We start from the raw sequence: 18,922 nt of genomic DNA on the forward strand, positions 1-18,922 counted from the left end.
CAATATCAGCATCTTCTGGAAACTTAGAAATGCAAATTTTCGGGCTCCAGCCCAGACCCACTGGATCAGAGACTCTGATGGTGAGGCCTAGCAATGAGTGTTTTAACAGGCCTTACAGAGAATTCTGATGCATACTCAAGTTTGAGAACCAGTGGCCTAAACTGTAGTAGTTCATGGAATAGTTGAGAGTTCATGGGCTTTGAGGACAGACACCTGGGTTTGAATCTCACCTGTCCCTCTTAACAGGTATGTAACTGCCAATCTATCACCTAACGTCCGTGAGCTTTGGGATTTTCATCTATAAAATGAAGATAGGAATACTTCCTTTCCAGGGTTGTTGTGAAGATATAATTTAAATAAAGTGCCAACACTGTGGCTTGCACATGGTAGGCTTTCAATAAATGATAACTACTGCTGTTGTTGCTGGGTTTTTTTTTTTTTTTTTTTAGATATTTTCCCCAATGAAGTGATTGCTTTCACTCACTTACTGAATAAAAACATAAATTACATTTTTTCTTTAGATCCAAATGCTCAAGAAATTAAGGACATCTATGGACTCCGTGGTCAAGTAGAACACAAACTAGCTTTCCTGAGAACTCATGTGCCAAAGGAAATGAAACTTGTGGTCATTGGCCATTCCATAGGCTGCTATTTCTCCCTTCAGGTTCTGAAGCATGCGCCTGAGCTCCCAGTAAGTATGCCTCAGGAGGTGACTGTCGGTGCTTCATTGTGCCCTTGCACAAACCCTCTCCGATTTCCTTTGCTTTTTTGTCTCGTATTGAATTGATAAATAAAACACAGAGACGGGGGCTTCCCTGGTGGCGCAGTGGTTGAGAGCCTGCCTGTCGATGCAGGGGACGCGGGTTCGCGCCCCGGTCCGGGAAGATCCCACATGCCCCGGAGCGGAAAAAAAAAAAAAACACAGAGAGGGATACTTGGTAGCTGCCTTTATCCTTATCTCTATATTACTGTGGGGCTGTGTGAGCATATGTTCATACATTTCCCATAATGTTTCAAAAAATAACGCTGAAGGAAGTAGGAATTTTCTGAATAAATGCCTCTTCTTTTTAAATTGAAGTATAGTTAATTTACAGTATTTTATTTGAACAAATGCTTTATAATCTAGGGTTATCTAGAGTTCTTAAGTTACATACAACTTGCTGTCTTTGGTAAAGGAATTTTTCTTTTTTTAATATTTATTTATTTATTTTTTGGCTGTATTGGGTGTTAGTTGCAGCATGCAGGCTCTTCGTTGCGGTGCGCGGCCTTCTCTCTAGTTGTGGCACGTGGGCTTAGTTGCTCTGCAGCATGTGGACTCTTAGCTCCCTGATTAGGGATCAAACCAGCATCCCGTGCATTGCAAGATGGATTCTCAACCACTGGGCCAGCGGGGAAGTCCCTGTAAAGGAATATTTAAAAGCAGTCACCAGCTAGGGCTGAGGCAATAATCTTTGTCTAGGGAGAGTATTATGCAAATATTCATGCCTCTCCTCAAAAGGAAGAAAAATTATTATTATCACCATTGTTGATAGGCAAACAGTTATTCTTAAGGAACATTAAATCTTTATTTAGTCATAAGTCTGAATCTGTATCTGTTCTATAGCTTGGCAGCCTTTCTGAGACACTCATTCACTCATTCATTCACAAATACTTGCTGGATGCCACTATGTGCCAGATATTAAGTGAGACACTGGAGATATAAAGACCTATGTAAAGTGCCAGGAAAGCTAGTGAACTATACAACACTTCAAAACAAAACAAAACCTCATACTTTCACTGACATATAACATTGAAGTGGCCCATTAAATGAATGTGATTCACAACATAAATTATTTCTTCATTCAACAAACTTATATTAAGCACTTGCCGTGTATCAGGCCTTGTGCTGTGTTTTGAAGACATCCCAGTGAATAAAATAGCCTTTGAGGTAAGAGAGCCTGAAGTCTAAGGGAGGACGCAGACTAACCCATAGGTGTGATACCTACTTCTTATGTAAATAGAGAGTGTGTGAGATCATGAAGGAGTGCTATTTAACCTGGTAATCTGAATACAAGATAGGAAGTGATTCCTTCCTGGAATCTCCCTATCCTAGGATATTGACTTTTCTCACTCCGTGTGGTAAAATATCTTCAGTGGAGTCTTGGAGCTCACTAGGAATTTGCTTCTTTCCCCGCCAGCTTGACACACTTACTTCTTACTTATAATTAATTGCCTTTGGGAAAAGTACAACTGTAGCCTCCTTGGGTGTGGTTTTTAATACCAAATGGAGGCTGTTAATTTCTTACATTGGGTATCAGAAAGTATATTTTTCATTTCTAAGTGTGAATTCAATAAATCCTAGATTGCATTCCATTCACTATATTATTGCTTCTACTCTGTTTATTTTTTTCCCCCAAGACAAGGCATCTTAATCAGAAAATGGACTTTCCTTTTGTTTTTAGCATTTTGCATGGCTTCTAATCTCTGTTGTGCCTCTAAAGCTCCTCTGGTACCATGTTATGAGGTTACTGTTTTCATAGTGTCCAGTCTTAGCCCTTAGCGGTTCTCTTTGCACAGTTGCCACAAGTCCTCACTCTAGAAACAAGACACCTACGTTCAGATACTTGCTGTCACGTTTTGTCTTGGTGACCTTGGGCAAGTTATTGAGTCTCTGTACCTTTGTTTCCTCATCTGTAAAAAGGGGACAGTAATATGTTCTTCAAAGGATTTTTGTGAGGAATTATATAAAGAGTTAAGAATGGTGCCTAGAACGTAAAAGTTCCGTATAAGTATTAGCTATTATTATTATAATGGAAATGACTGGAAGCACTGGCTCAGTAATTAGGTTAACTACTGTGTTAGTAATCTACAGCTGTGTAACAAGTTACCTCAAAACTTAACAGCATAAAACAATACACATTTATTCTCTCACAGTTTCTGTGGACCTGGGACTGGTCACAGCTTAGCTAGGTTCTGTGGCTCAGGGTCTCTCACAAGACCGTAATCAAAGTGTCTTTCGGGGCTGTGGTCTCATGTGAAGATCTGAATTGAGGAGGATCTGCCTCAGTTCACTCGCTCAAGGGTTGTTGGACGGAGGGCCTTGGTTCATCACTAGCAGTTGGGTGGAGGCCACCCTCAGTTCCTTAGATTGTGGGCCTTTCTAACTCACCCCATGAGAGCAAGTCTGGGAGAAGAGCCAGAGAAAGAATCTGCTGGCAAGATGGAAGTCACAGACTGTAACGCAATTACAGAAATGATAACTCATTACTTTTACAGTATTCTCTTTGTTTGAAACAAATCACTAGGTCCAGCCCAAACTAAAGGGGAGGGGATTACACTTGAGCATGAATATTAGAAGGTGAGGATCACCGGGGGCCATGCCAGAGGCTGCCTACCCCACCACTACTACAGTTAGGATTTCACTTGTGTGATGTACCATCAAGCATGTAGATATATAGGTATATATCAAGATATAAATTAAAATACCGAATTTATTTCCTGGTGTAGGAAGTAACTTGGTCCTGTCAAATAAAATGTTGCAAACTGATATGACATATAATTTTTGGCTATTAGTTGTTCCAGGTGTTTTAAAAAGAGTACTTGCATGTTTGAAATAATAATAACATTATTATTTGTGATGGTTAATTTTACATGTCAAGTTGATTGGGCTAAGGGATACTCAGATAGCTGGTAAAACATTTCTGAGTGTGTCTGTGAGGACTGTTCTGGAGGAAATTAGCATTTGAATTGAACGAGTAAAAAAGATCTGCCCTCACCATTGTGGGCGGGCATCATCCAATCTGTTGACGGCCCAAATAGAACAAAAACTCCCAGGAAGGCTTCCCTGGTGGCGCAGTGGTTGAGAGTCCGCCTGCCGATGCAGGGGACACGGGTTCGTGCCCCGGTCCGGGAAGATCCCACATGCCGCGGAGCGGCTGGGCCCGTGAGCCATGGCCGCTGAGCCTGCGCGTCCGGAGCCTGCGCTCTGCAACGGGAGAGGCCACAACAGTGAGAGGCCCGCGTACCGCAAAAAAACAAAAACAACAGCTCCCAGGAAGGGCAAATTCTTTCTCTCTTCTTGAGCTGCGTCAGCCATCTTTTCATGCCCTCTGACAGTGGAGTTCCAGGTTCTCAAGCCTTCGGCATCATCTATTCCCCTGATTCTCAGGTCTTCGAACTCGGACTGAATTATACAACTGGCTTTCCTGGTTCCCATCTTGCAGATGGCATGTTGTGTGGGACTTCTTGGCCTCTATAATTGTGTGAGCCAATTACTATAGTAAATGTTCTTTTATCTATATCCATATATATAGTCAGTTTCTCTTGAGAACCCTGACAAATACACTACTCTAAACATAGGGAAGACAGTAACCATTTCTGAGTCCTTCAGTTTAACTTAATCAGAGATCTTTCCTTTTGGTTTTTTGTTTGTTTGCTCCACATCCATTCTGCATGTAATGTATAATTTCTCTTATGCACATTTGAAAACAGTTGTTCAGCACATTTGTTTTGAACCCATCTCTCTTTTTTAGCTTGCGTTCAGTGTCTGTTGGGAAAGAAGTACAATGCATCTTAAGGTTAATGTAGCTTCTTATAGCTGCCTCAGCTCTATAATTAAGAGCTAATTAAGGCTCTGCTTTCAGGTGTTCTTACCCTTGCAGGAATAGTGGTGAAAAGGAAAAAGGCAGATGAAACATGAGCTTAACCTAGTCTAATTGTGAAGACGTAAGTCATACTGTGATTATAGAGTTTTCAGAGAGACATGAGAAAGTGTGTTTTCTTAAAAAGGGTGTACTCGAGAAAATAACACATACAATAAATTGTCCACAAAGGCCAGGGAGGAGGGCAAACATCTGTATGATTTTTTTATTATTCAAAAGCTTTATCTGGTTTCAGTTAACTACATTATTGAAGTCCACCCCCCCACCCGCCCCTCTTAAACACCTGGCCCAGTTAATATTGGTGGTGTGACCCCTGCTGAAGTGTTGAGATTTCAGTGTCTCTGGGCTACTCTAAGATGGCACGGTGCCTGCATGCCTGAGGTTAGCATGACACACTCCATTTAAGATGCATTTGACAATCAAATAAGTGTGTATTAGCCAGAGTGTTGCAATCCCTAATCATTTTGCCAAAAATAAGTTAGCTATTATGTTTTACAGCATATGAAGTGTGATAATAAGAAACTTGTGTTTCCATCTCTCTGTTATTTTTACTGAAATATTTGACTCCTATAAGATTTTAAGGACATATGTGTAGTTTAGTAGCTGGGTTATTTGGTTTTATTTTGGTTTAATTCTTTATATTATTTTTGTAACTAATTATAGGAAACTTTGGTCTTAAAATTATTTTAAGAGACTTACTGCATATTTTAGACATAATGTCTGACCTATTTTTTCATATTCTAAAGAAAATAATTGACTCTTAAAAATCTGATATTAAAATTTTTGTTTGGGGCTTCCCTGGTGGCGCAGTGGTTGAGAGTCTGCCTGCCGATGCGGGGGACATGGCTTCATGCCCCGGTCCAGGAGGATCCCACATGCCGCGGAGCGGCTGGACCCGTGAGCCATGGCCGCTGAGCCTGCGTGTCCAGAGCCTGTGCTCTGCGACGGGAGAGGCCAGAACAGTGAGAGGCCCACGTACTGCAAAAAAAAAAAAAAAAAAAAAAATTGTTTCTTTACGCAAATTTGGTACTTAGAATTATAGAAAGTCTTCATATATTTTGACAGTGATGTCCAGAATAAAGAACTTAAAAAAGAAACTTAAGAAAACAGATAATTGGAAGATTGTTAAATAGTAGTCACGACTTAAAATAATAAACACAATTTCAGCTTCATAGGAGTTTTAGAGACAGTCTAGTCCCATCTTTAATTTTATAGGTAGAAGCTGAGAGAAAAGTGCCTTGCCAGGATCCAGCCAAGGCTCTGTCTTAATCTAGGGGTGGGGTATGGTTATGTTAGCTGTGGATATAAAGACAGTCTACGAAGATATCTGATGGTTCTCTCAACCTTTGGATGTGGCAGAGACGCCAGATAGTATGGCGTGTTCCTGGAGTGTTCACAGCTAGCTCCACGTGACTCATTACGTTGCAGCTCAAGGAGTAGGAGACCCCGTGAATACTGTTCTAGCAATTGGGGGCAGATGGGGTGACATGGGAATAAAAAAGTAATCATCTTCCCCCACTATCTAGAATCTTCTTTCCTTCAACATCAATCTTCTGTATGTTTAAAATGTGCCATCTGATTTTGCCGATAAATTGCATAAAGTTCAAAGTTGGGAGTTGAAAGCCCTCAATTCTTTTTTTTTTTTTTTTTTTAATAAATTTATTTACTTTAGGCTGCGTTGAGTCTTCGTTGCTGTGCGCAGGCTGTCTCTAGTTGTGGCGAGTGGGGACCACTCTTCATTGCGGTGCACGGGCTTCTCACCGTGGTGGCTTCTTCAATTGCGGAGCATGGGCTTCAGTAGTTGTGAAAGCCCTCGGTTCCTAACTGGGCACTGCACTAAGTCATGAAGTGAAATTCAAGTAACTTAACTATTATTTTCCTCTAAGAATTTATATGGCATTTAATGATAATACTTCCTCCCCTTCCAGGGGTATCAGATCCTTCAAAACTTATTTTTTTATGTTATTTGGCCTTCCTTCAGGAAGATGCACAATAACATAGACCTTCCTTTGTCTGTCTGGTTGGCAAAAATATCTTCTCCCTAAATGAAATTTCCAGATTACTTAAACTGACTCCTTTAAGCCCCAGACTATTTTATCCAGTTGGGTAAAAATTTGTCTAAAATATATTTTTTACTTATCTGCCTTCTTCAACAATGTAGGTTGATTATGGAAGAATTTTTCCCTAATGATTCAAGGCCATCATTTTAATACCATTACTATACTACGGTAAAATACAATTAAAGGGATTTTGCCTATGTCCTGAAATTTCTTAGGTGATAGTGCTTCATTAAAAAAGAATTCTTGGGCTTCCCTGGTGGCGCAGTGGTTGAGAGTCCGCCTGCCGATGCAGGGGACGCGGGTTCGTGCCCCGGTCCGGGAAGATCCCACGTGCCGCGGAGCGGCTGCACCCGTGAGCCATGGCCGCTGAGCCTGTGCGTCCGGAGCCTGTGTTCCGCAACGGGAGAGGCCACAACAGTGAGAGGCCCGCGTACCACACACACAAAAAAGAATTCTCATGTCTGTTTATTTTATAGTTTTTCCATCTCCTCTCCTAGTGTTAGGTGCCATTTCTCTTCCCTACGTACACTTTGTCGCTACTAATTTGCTGCAGATAGAGAAAACAGATAACCATGTTGGAATTTTGTCTCAAGTAAGAATGAACACATCTTAAATGAAGATACGAGAGTAAAATTGACAGAATTAAGTAAATGGATTTTGTTATTGTTCAGAGCAATAAAAAAAAAACACATTCTTTTGTTTCTTTTCAGATCCCCAGTGGTGTTGTACATACTCAGAATTTTAGAGACTCAAAACGCACCACGAGTACAGCTGAAAAGCTTGAAAAACTTTACCGAACGAGTCAAAATAGTATGTTAGATCATGTATGTGTTGAATCAGGAGTACATCTCATCTAAATTAGGAAGAAAAAAAATTCAGATATTCTGGAAGTAATGAGACCATTGAGCCTGTGGTGTACTTACACTATTCTGATGAACCTGCGTATCTGCAAAGTTAGACATGCTTGTGAGAAACATTTATATGACGTCACTAAGTTGTGTTCAACAGTCAAGATAATCCGGAGGTGGGGGGAGAATAGGAGATCATTCATTTGTCAGAGTAACTGCTGTCAGAGTCCTGTCCCTAGATGAACTGATAAGGAGCCAAAGGCAAAATGAGGAAGTACCGTGGGGCTCTGAGTGTTTTAAAAAGAGAGGTGGCTTCTAACTGGGAAGATCAAAAAAAGCATCATTAAAGAGCTAGTATGTATTTTAAAGTATTTACAGAATTTGATGGGGCTTTTGGGCGGGGTGGGGGTTGCTATGCCTTCTAAGCAGTAGGAAATGTATGAAGAGAAGAGAAATGGGCTTTACCACTGGGCTCGTGAAGAGAGCTGTGGGTGGCTGGGTTTGGATGCAGCACAGTGTGTGTGAAGGGAGCAGTGGGACAGCAGAACCTAGACTGATAGAGTGGAAAGGCAAGAGAGTTTGCGCTGTTCTCTGGACAGCAAGGAGCCACTGAAGGATCTGTGATAATAATAGTCATTCATTGGGTAAATTAATGTCTCGTTGAAAAGGAAAATAAAATGGAGAGAGAGTGTAGAGTAAAAAGTGAACAACCGAGTGACAGGCAAGTTTGCTAGTCCAAATGAGAAATCATGAAGACAATATGTGGGATTTGCCCAGGGAAATTGGTAAGAGAGAAAAGAAATAGGTCATAGATGTATATTAGGGGAGTGACTTTATTTGGTGGAAAGGAGGATGAAGAGGAGGAAGCAGAGAAAAAGGTATCATAATTTTCCACGCTGTTGGCTGCAGTCTATTAGTGGCTCCTGAATTCACTTCAGTGGGTTGCAACTAGTGGATTAGTCAAGATGCAGTAGACTGTGCCACGGTAACACAGTGTCAGTGGCTTTTAACGACAAAGATTTGTTTAACGCTCGTGATATAAGTCCTGTGAGGGTAGGCTGCCCTTGTGTAGTTCTCTCCATGCACTCTTATTCCAGAACCCAGATTGATGGAATAGCCTCTGTCTGGAATATTCCAGTCTCGTGGCAGAGAATAAAAAGGAAATAGTGAACTACATGCAGCATTTTAAAACCTCTGCCTGGAAGAAGTGACATGTGTCACTCTTCATACTGCATTGGACACAGCAAGTCACATAACCAGGTCTGCCAACAGGTATTGGTAATCGGAAGGCCATCAATGGCCTGGAAGATAACATTTTTAGTGAAATAATGGGAGAAGGAGCTTGCAGGAAGTTAGGTGATCCAGGAATTGGCCAGTGAAGGGGAGAAGACAAGAAGATAACTTAAGGAAGAAGCTGGTCAAGGGAACATCTTTTCCCTGTAAGTGGGAGAGAATTTAGCATATGCTGGGGGGAATAACCCATGCAGAGAGAGAGATGCTGAAAACGGAAAAGAAATAGAAATGTTTATCGGAGCAGATTTCCTTCTCTTTGTCCTTTAAGCCTGCACACTTGAAAACCAGGAAAATTGGATTTTTCTTAATCTTCACATCCTTGCAAAAGTGTTTTGGTGCCTTATATTTGGTTCTTCATTTGAGCCCAGAAACCTGAAACAGTTAAATATTGAGGTCATTGTCATCACTAACAGGTGTACATGCATTTGAAATTTACAAAACGTGTTCATATGTAACAAGGTTATTTAACAACCTGATTTTTTCCCATTTTACAGATGAGACCGAAGTTCCAAGGAGTTATGTGTCTTATCCATATGTCAGTTAGCTAAGTAAATGGCAGAACTAGGACTCTCTGTTCTGTTCTCTAACTTTTCCATCATCAACCTTCAGGTGAGTTAGTTAGGAAGGTTACGATTATAAATAATTAGAGCAAGTTACTTTGACAAACCATCAAAACCTATTTAACCTACACTTAAGGTTTCTACTGTTATTTCTTTAAGATTTGAGGTCTTCAAATACATAAGGAGGGTTTTAGCAGTTAGTGAGTGAATGCTTTCTGGGGAGGTCAGAGGGAACTGGGAGAAACGAGAACATGTCTTGAGTGTCTGGAGCATAGAGGATCAAGGGAGCTGGTAGTGAGGTATGGACCAAGGGCAGAAATTAAACTCCGAAGACAGCGAATCAGAATCCTAGAATTGAGCTGGGGCAGAAGGAAGATTCGAATGTGAAGGGAACTGGAAGATTGTGCAAACACAGTGCGCAATAGTCTACAGTTGTGTCTGCATAACCCATTAGTGAACCCCAGTGTGTGAAAACCACAGGTGTCAGGCAGTCGAGGACCACTCTGGTTTGTGAAAGACTCTTCATTTCAGAAAACAACAAATCCCCTGTTCTGAGGAAAGTTTGTACTGAATATGATGAAATGCTATTTTTCTAATCACTTATACATTTATTTAAATATATATATGTTATCTGTTTATGTGCACACACACACACACACACACACACACACACACATTATCTTTTCCGAATTGCCCACAGACTACCTTATTGAAAAGTAGACACATGGAAAGTTTCAACTTTTCAACTTCAGCCATTTTTTAGTTATCTGCATATGAAAAAAAGATCCTGAAATTGCTTTGAAAGTGGAAAAATTGTGTGGGCTTTTTTCATTTTTCATAACTCAAAAACTATTTAATATATTTTTCTCAAACTTTGCAAAAAAAAAAAAAAAATCACCTTTGGGCTGAAACCAAGCATGGAAAATTTCACCACAAAGGGCTAATTTTTTGGAAAGCTGCAAGAAAATGAAAACAGTGGTTTATAATAGAACGTTCTTCATGCATGTTAATACTTAGTACTTTATCTAATGCATTTCATGTGAGAATTTCTGAACACTTTTCAGATTTAAATATTGAGCCATTTTAATATATGTGTATCCGTGATAGACTGTTAGATATGGAAAATTCCCCCCATGCTCTCAGAGGTCCAGTAAATATTGGGAGTTAGTGAGATGTGTTTAAAGGGACAGGTAGGACAAATGATGTGAAGTGGCTACTAGCCAGAGAAAGCCTTACATTTACTGCCTAAACATATTTTATCACCACCTCTTCCTGGCCCAGGAGTAGTTGTGAGTAGAGTATACTTGATGACATAAGGTATTTGATTCATATATCCGAGCCAGTAGTTCTCAAACCAGTATCAGCATCACCTGGGACCTTGTTAGAAACACAGATTATTGGGCTGCACCCAGGCTTAAGAATCTTAAACTCTAGGGCTGAGACTCACCAGTCAGTGTTTTTTGTTTTTTGGGGTTTTTTTGCGGTACGCAGGTCTCTCACTGTTGTGGCCCCTCCCGTTGCAGAGCACAGGCTCCAGACGCGCAGGCTCAGCGGCCATGGCTCACGGGCCCAGCCGCTCCGCGGCATGTGGGATCTTCCCGGACCAGGGCACGAACCCATGTCCCCTGCATCGGCAGGCGGACTCTCAACCACTGCGCCACCAGGGAAGCCCACCAGTCAGTGTTTTAACAAGTACTCGAGGTGATTCTGATGCATGCTCTAGTTTGAGAACTAGAACTTTTTCCAAAAGCTTGGAACGTAGAATATTCTGAGATGTTATGGACAATTAAATCTGTTCTCGGTCTTTCCATACATGTCATCTCTGTCTTCTCATATCATTCCTTGGAAGCAGGAGGAATACTTATCAAGTTCTCTAAAAGAAAGATCTTCTTTTCTATATTTCATGTATTCTAGCTCTTTGCACCTATGACCTTATCCACAAGCACAGTGAGCCCCCTTGAGTAAAGATGTTGATACAGGGAAACAGCACTACTAAGATGTATTTTCTCATTTCCATAATTCAAGCCTGGGATGGGACCATATATTTCATTCTCATTTCTTTGAAGTCTTAAGATCCAAGATTTAAGCAGCAAGGTAGCAGAGGTCTGTCAGTGGAAGCTGATTTAAGCCCTGCTCTTTTATGGGCAAGTTCTTAATCTTAAGTTTTGTAGGGGCCCTCTGCATTCCAGCAAACTGCAGTGTCGGTATTTTTGTGTTTAGGCACTGAAGTAGTTGTGTATGTGACATTGTAACAAATTTTGAGAATATTCTCCTGATGACAGAAGTGGGCTTTTAGATGATCACTGGTACCCCGGCTTGTAAGGGTGAAGCTTAGGTATAGCCTGGGAGAGGTGTTTAAGCAGTTTAAGGTATATGTCTTCAGTTGCAACCCATCTTGACAGAAGCATGAATATAGCTATCTAAGCTAATATCAATGGAAAGGAAGAAGGGACATCTTTTTTAATTGAACATTTAAAATTTTTATTATGAAAAGTTTCAAACAGAAAAAAAAATAATTGTATAATGAATCTCCCAGACACCCGTTATCTAGATTAACATAGCTACTAATATTTTATCTTTACCTCATTTTTTTTCCCTCAAATACTTCCAGGTAAATTAGAGCCCTCATAATATTTCACCCTTAAAAACTTCATTGTGCATCTTTTAAAAAGGACTTTTTCTTATATAACTACCATGTCATTATCACACCTAGCAAAATTAATGGTAATTCTTTGATATTATCTAATACAGTTCATATTCAGATTTTCTTAGTCACCAGAATGTCTTTTTACAATTGGTTTGTGAGATCTTTCTTTAAATTAGAGGCTTTTCTTTCCAATTATAAAAGTTAATATATTTGTAAATTTCAGGAAGGTGGGGAAAGCAGTAAAAAAAAAAAAGTAAATGTGCCTTTGAGGATTGCTGTAGTATCCAGAGAGACATAACATACTTACCACAAATTGCTTTTATAAAACACCAAGTAGCCTCTTAAAACAGAATGTGAAATTGTTTAAAGAAAGGTACCAGTGGGTCTGAGAATAATTTGTTACAAAGAAATTTGATGTAAGAGTTCATGATTTTAAAAGTAATTAATTTGTTCCTTGAGTTTTCATGCTTAGACCAGAGAGGATAATGCAATACCCCTTTCAATTTTGTCTTTATTTAATAAGGAAAATGTGGGATGCTTTTGCACGATTATTTATTAGGGTGTATTTAAGATACTTAATTCCCTTATAGATATTTAGCATAATTAAAGGTTAAATTATTATTAACTGTTTTACTATAATTATTATTTATTATATGACTATAATTCTAATTTAAGGACCTTATTCTTTCAACAACTCTTGAAGGGGTTTATTCTTTTCCCATTTTATGCATGAGGAAACTGAGACTTAGAAGGACAGAAGTAACTTGTTCAAGTAGACAACTAATAAGGGACTGTGCTGGGATTTGAATCCACATTTGTTTGGCTCCAAAGTCCATGTTCTTAGCCACTAGGCTAAAAGTTAATTTCTAATTATAAAGAATTTGTGGACATCAGTAAAAAGAACAGCAGCTTCTCAGATAAAGGTGCAAAGGACATGAACAGATAATTCACTGAAGAAGAGCTAGATAATAAAGTCTATCAAAAAATGTGTACTTAGCACAATGTATGACACAGTGCTTAATAAAGTAGTGTCTTAATAGTTAGTAGTTAGTGTCTTAATAATGTCTGCCTATTAACTGAAAAAGTTCAGTGTTGTATGCATATACTTCTTTATGCATTTTTAGAAAGTCTGAACAGGTAAACACCAGGTGGCTCACAGTGGTTATCTCTGGGGGTTAGAGGTAAGGGTATATATATAGGAGGTGGAGACTCTACATTGTTTCTACTCTTTTACAATGATCATGTGTTACCGGAAAAAAAATAGTTCCTATAAAAAGTGTTCATAGCCTTTGCACCTACTAATTCTTTTCTTTGGAATCTACATTAAGAAACTAATCTCAAAAATAAAGAACACATTTGTGTTCAAACATTATTTATTGTATCAAAAAATTGTAAACATCCTAATGTCCAACTCTAAAGGAAAGTTTGAATATGGAACTTGCAACTATTAAGATTATATTTTCAGAAGACATTGTAATACATGAAAGTTAATTGTAGAATATTAAGGATGTTAAAATATAAAGAGAATATAGAGTACGACTATATGTCAAAGAAAACATACATTTAAAAGCTTGAAAATAAAATGACCAAAATGAATACAGTGGTTATGTTTGAGTGGTGAGTTTTGGAGTGATTTTTTTCTATTTAATTTTTGGCCTTAAAATTTCTTTCAATGGCATATATTTTATAATGATTTAATGGTTATGTATTTTTCTTTCCTTTTTTAAAAAGCAGTTTGATTTTATGACTTCATAACAGAAAGTTGGTTCAGGAGAGAGAAAGTTTTCAGTAACTTGTTACACAGCAAGAGACGAGAATCACAAGGGGAAAGTAAAAGGGTAAATGTAATGTCGGCTTCATGGTTTCTCTGCAGGAAAAGCCGCCCCTGAGACCAGCTGTGGCCCTTGGTCGGTAGCAGCATCTTCGGCAGTAGCAGCCATCCTAGCCTTTTAACTCATCCTACTCTACTCAATTAGCGAGGCTTTTCCCCTGCCTTGCAATTTTTTATAAACCCTGCCTTCCCCGCCTTCACAAAATAATTTGGGTTGTCGTTAGGTATATATTTTGATGGCCTGCCTCACGATCGTTATTTGAATGTGATAACAAAACCACAGGTTGGGATTAGCGTCATCATTCATCCTACTGCTAGGGTGAAGCAGACCTTATTCAGATCTCATTGGACTACAAGTTTCATAGTGGCTAGGACTTCAAGAGGGTCTGGGGTGTGAGTGAATGAGTGGCCCATGCTAAGGCAGAGATGTTGTCTTTGTGAATAACCTGGCAGTTGGATGGATACAGGTCTGAAAAATATAGCTTGTGCCTTGCTACATTTAGACCTTGTTAAGCCAGTGAACTGGATGTTCACAGAAGAGCAAATTCTCAGAGCCTCAATGGATGGAGCACAGAAGTCAGAAAAGAGATAACATAGAAGAAAGTAGAAACAGATGAGCAGAATTCTGTGAAATTGTTTTTTTGTGGCTATTGTTGATTCCAGCCAGAAGATTCTTTTCAGGCCTATCAGTTTGTGGAGATGAGAGCTATGAATATGATCTTTAAGGAAGGAAAAGACTCTTTAACATGGCTACCCTGTGTGCATGAGGCTGTTTTACCCTCCCTACTTGCTAGTATGGAAAATCTGTGAACAATATGCAATGTAGGCCACAAAAAATTCCCTGAACTGGAAAAAGCCTAGCAGGCACTAAATGAAAGATGCTTCACAAGAATGAAATGTGGTTGCCTCGAGATCTTACATTCCGAGCCAGTTCAGACCAATTGTGTTTGGTTGGGAAGAAGCCAGATTATCAGGTATCAGGGAGGTATACTGACAAACAGATAAAGACTGAAGCCAGCGTCATTTCTGACAACCTGTTCCTCAGAAACCAGACAGTAAATCATTTCCCATTATCAGTCATACAGAGACCAGAGGAAACATGCATGAATGAAGTCTGCAGACAGTCCAGAAACTCCATTTCAACAAATAATTTTATCTCCTCACCAGTACAGTTGTGGGAGCTTCTGTAGAAGCCAAACTGAGAGTTAGAGATTCAGCCTTTTCCTCTTTCTTAACCTACTACCTTCAGAAAAGTGCTGAGGAGTTTCTTGTGCGTATTGCAGAGGAGAAAGGTTCTAGGACTTCAGTAATATTACACAAATGTTGATCGATAGTGATTCAGAAGTGATTTCATAAAATCTTAGGGACGATTCTGATTATCTGGGTGCCAGGGGAGTTCTCCTCAAGGTCCTCTGAGGGAGATGGCCTCAACTTGTCCCCTTCGGTCCTAGTCCCTACGCCTGCCCTGTACATACGTGATACTCCTCCTAACTGTTATTATTTCTTGTCCACTTCCTTTCTGTTTTTCCCACCACCACCTAACAGATGGCGTCTATCCACCTTTTCAAGTCATCTCAGTGCAAACTTCTGTGTGAACTCGTTCCTGATTCTTCCCAGTTATTTTTACTGTCCTTCCTTTATAACCCTTTTTCTCAAAATTCTACCTTGTATTACAGACATTGCATATTTATATGATTCTCCCTATTAGATCTTTGAGCTTTTCTTTTTTAAAATTAAGGTGTAACTTTCACACAATAACTCGTTTTTTCTCTCCCTGCTTCAATCTGGTTATTCTGTCCTATTTTCCAGTTCACTAACCCTCACCTCAGCTCTGTATAAACTCCTTTTAAACCCATCTGTTGAATTCTCAATTTCATTCATTCTATTTTTTGCTTATAGACTTTCCATTTTATTATTATTATATATAGTTAACCATTTCCTAAAATTCTACATCTCATCATTTAATTTCTTTTTTTAAAATTTATTTATTTTTGGCTGTATTACGTCTTCATTGCTGTGCATGGGCTTTCTCTAGTTGCAGTGAGCACGGGCTGCTCTGCTGTGGTGCGCGGGCTTCTCACTGCAGTGGCTTCTCTTGTTGCAGAGCATGGGCTCTAAGCGCACGGGCTTCAGTAGTTCTGGCACGCGGGCTCAGTAGTTGTGGCTTGCGGGCTCTAGAGCTCAGGCTCAGTAGCTGTGGCTCACAGGCTAAGCTGCTCCACGACGTGTGGGATCCTCCTGGAGCAGGGCTCGAACCCGTGTCCCCTGCATTGGCAGGCAGACTCTTAACTAATGTGCCACCAGGGAAGCCCTTGTCATTTAATTTCTTGATCATATTAATCACAGTTATTTTGAAGTTCATGTCTGACTTTATTCTCCTTTGTACTGTCAACCATTTTTTAAAGTACAGTTTTACTCTTAAAAAATAAAATTCAGAGGTGACATATTTGAAATAAAAATAAATGAAAACCATAAGTGATAATTCTAGTGTCTAAGCCTCTTGTAGTTACATTTCTTTTCTGCTTTCTCCTTCTTTGTTTTTGGTCATGTTGCTTTGTCCCTCACTATGTTTGTTTATTAGTCAGGGTTCTCCAGAGAAACAGAGCCAACAGGATGTGTGTATACATAGAAAGTGACTAACTATAAGGAATTGGCTAACACAGTTATGGAGGCTGACAAAGGCAGGGTCTGTAGTCAGTAAACTGGCGACCCAGGAGCGTCGATGGTGTAAGTTCTAGTCCACAAGCAGGCCAACTTGAGACCCAGGAAGAGTCAGTATTTCAGCTGGAGTCGAAAGGCAGGGGAAAAAAAACAGTGTCCCAGCTCAAAGGCAGTCAGCGGAAGGGATTCTCTCTTACTCAACCTTTCTGTTTTATTCAGACCTTCAACTGATTGGATGAGGTGCACTAACACTGGGGGGGACGGTCTTCTTTACTAGCTCTACTGATTCAAGTGTTAATCTCATCCAAGACATCCTCTCAGACACACCCAGAATAACGTTTGACCAAATGTCTGCTAATCCCACGGCCCAGTCAAGTTGACACAGAAAGTAAACCATCACTGCTTGGTAAGGTTCTTTTTAAATTGAAAACCTGTCATTATATATGAAAAATTATTAAGACAATACGAGGCTTCTGTCTTCCTCCAGAGAGGATTTACCTTTGCTTTTGACTAGCAGTTGTAGTGAGGATCGGTCACTTTAATGTGATAAGGAATTGGACTGAATCAAAACTATCTTTGTGAGGCCTGGTTCATCACTGCTTCTAAGGGGTAACCCTTTAGTAGTTCCCACTGAGAGCCCAGGTGCCTTCTCTTTAATGGGCACCAAACGCCCAAGTTTTGACCCTTGAGCCACAGAAGATTTTCAGAAACTTCAGCTTCTTGGCCTTATAGCCATTGCTTGCCAATTGGTAAATAACGGAGAAGAACTGTTTCAGCACACCTCTCCAAGCTTCCTTTTTCTCTAGAATTTGGGCCCTTCAAATCTCCTCTGCCTTTGATGCTTCCAAAGAGACTTTAAAAAAAAAATGCTTTCTCCAGCTTTTCTAATTGTTCTTGGCAGGCAGATGGCTCTGCAGTAGGCTAGCCGGCCACGCCCACTCCCCGTGGCCACCGTTACCACTGCTGCCCAGCTTCCAGTTCTTCAGGCTTTGCCCTGAGAAGTATTCCATTTCGAGTTTTTTGTTCTTTATGTGCCCTGCTTTTTCTCTGGACAGTTTTGGAATCTTCACTTTATCTCCATTATATTTTGTGATGATACTCCTTGGACTGTTTATGCTTTTTAATCTGGAAACTGGCATCCTTACGTACTGAAAACTTTTCTCGTATTTTTTTCTACTTGTTTTCTGATTATTCATGTGTTAAACCTCCAGAAAAGATTCTCTTGATTTATTTCATTTTCTATTGTTCATCTTTCTCTTCTCTTTTAAAGTTGTATACGATGAGAAATGTATATTTTTCCCAGCCTAATCTTGGAATTCACCTAATTAAACTTTTGATTTCAAGCCTTCATACAAACAGTCTCTAAGATAATTTCTTGTTCCTTGTTCCCTTTTTGTACAATCCTTTTTATTCATGGGTATTTCTCTCTCCCTCTCTCTCTGAGGAAAGCAAATTTGGGGGGTTCTGCTGTATTCTTGCACTGTCTCTATTCTGAATTTTCATTTTCACGTTTTACTTACGTTGATCTATAATAGAAGGTTTCTCAGATGTCTGACATTCCTTTTTATCTATTCACATTTAGGAATGAAGCATTGGAAATCCTCGGAGGTTTGTGGTGGGGAGTGGGCCTTGCCAGCGAGGCAGCTTCACCGCAGGGTCATGGGACAGGGGTCCTGACTTTCTTTTTTGGTGTTGTTTCCCAGTGTCACTATTAATATGTTCTTTCTCTAGAGCCATTCAGTTTCTGCCCCTAAAATCTTCAGATCTCCTGCCTGAGAGCAGCATCATCTAAGTGAAACATAAGAGGCTGGTGTTTGCTTGTGAGAGTGTCAGCATTCATGTTGGGCTTTCACTGAATCCTCCTTTCCATTGCTGGCCCTTTTCCCCAGCCATTCCCTGTGCCTGGAAAGCTCTCTCCTTCAACTTCTGTACGCAATAAACCTCCATTCTCGAGGTGCAGCTCTGGAGGAGGAGCTGCTTGGGGGTACTGGATGAGGCAGTCAGCATGGAGACCCTGCCCCTTAGCCTGACTTTCATTTATTCAGTTTGCTGTGTCCTTGCACTGTCACTGAGCACCTGGTATGGACTTGAAGGCAGCCATGATCAAAACAGGAAAAAAGCTCTGACCTTTCAGAGGTCATAGTCTGCTAAGGGGAGGTGGTAATAAACATAAAAATTAATATGTTCAAAGGTGAGACTGCCTTGATAAAACATGGAGCAAGATATGGGGATTAGAAGTGCCATGGCTGGGGGATAGAGGGCAGTGGTGGACTGTACTTTATTTTTTAATACTTTATGTGGAAATAACTTAAAACTTACAGAAGAGTTGCAAGAATAAGAATAGTACATAGAACACCATATACACTTTATCCCGATTTACTG

The 18,922-nt window shown here is 40.0% G+C and overlaps 1 protein-coding gene across 2 annotated transcripts in view; it reads left to right on the forward strand.

Annotated features, from left to right (window-relative positions):
* Positions 1 to 18,922, forward strand: part of LDAH (lipid droplet associated hydrolase) — a 105,475-nt gene that overhangs the window by 32,735 nt on the left and 53,818 nt on the right. For both annotated transcript variants that reach the window (XM_059078786.2, XM_067008046.1), the window contains exon 4: positions 522 to 691. In XM_059078786.2, coding sequence (XP_058934769.1) covers positions 522 to 691 — 170 coding nt within the window. The remainder of the gene's footprint in view (positions 1 to 521; positions 692 to 18,922) is intronic.

Source organism: Kogia breviceps, chromosome 11 (assembly GCF_026419965.1).
Source record: "Kogia breviceps isolate mKogBre1 chromosome 11, mKogBre1 haplotype 1, whole genome shotgun sequence".
In the NCBI taxonomy this organism is placed as follows: domain Eukaryota; kingdom Metazoa; phylum Chordata; class Mammalia; order Artiodactyla; family Physeteridae; genus Kogia; species Kogia breviceps.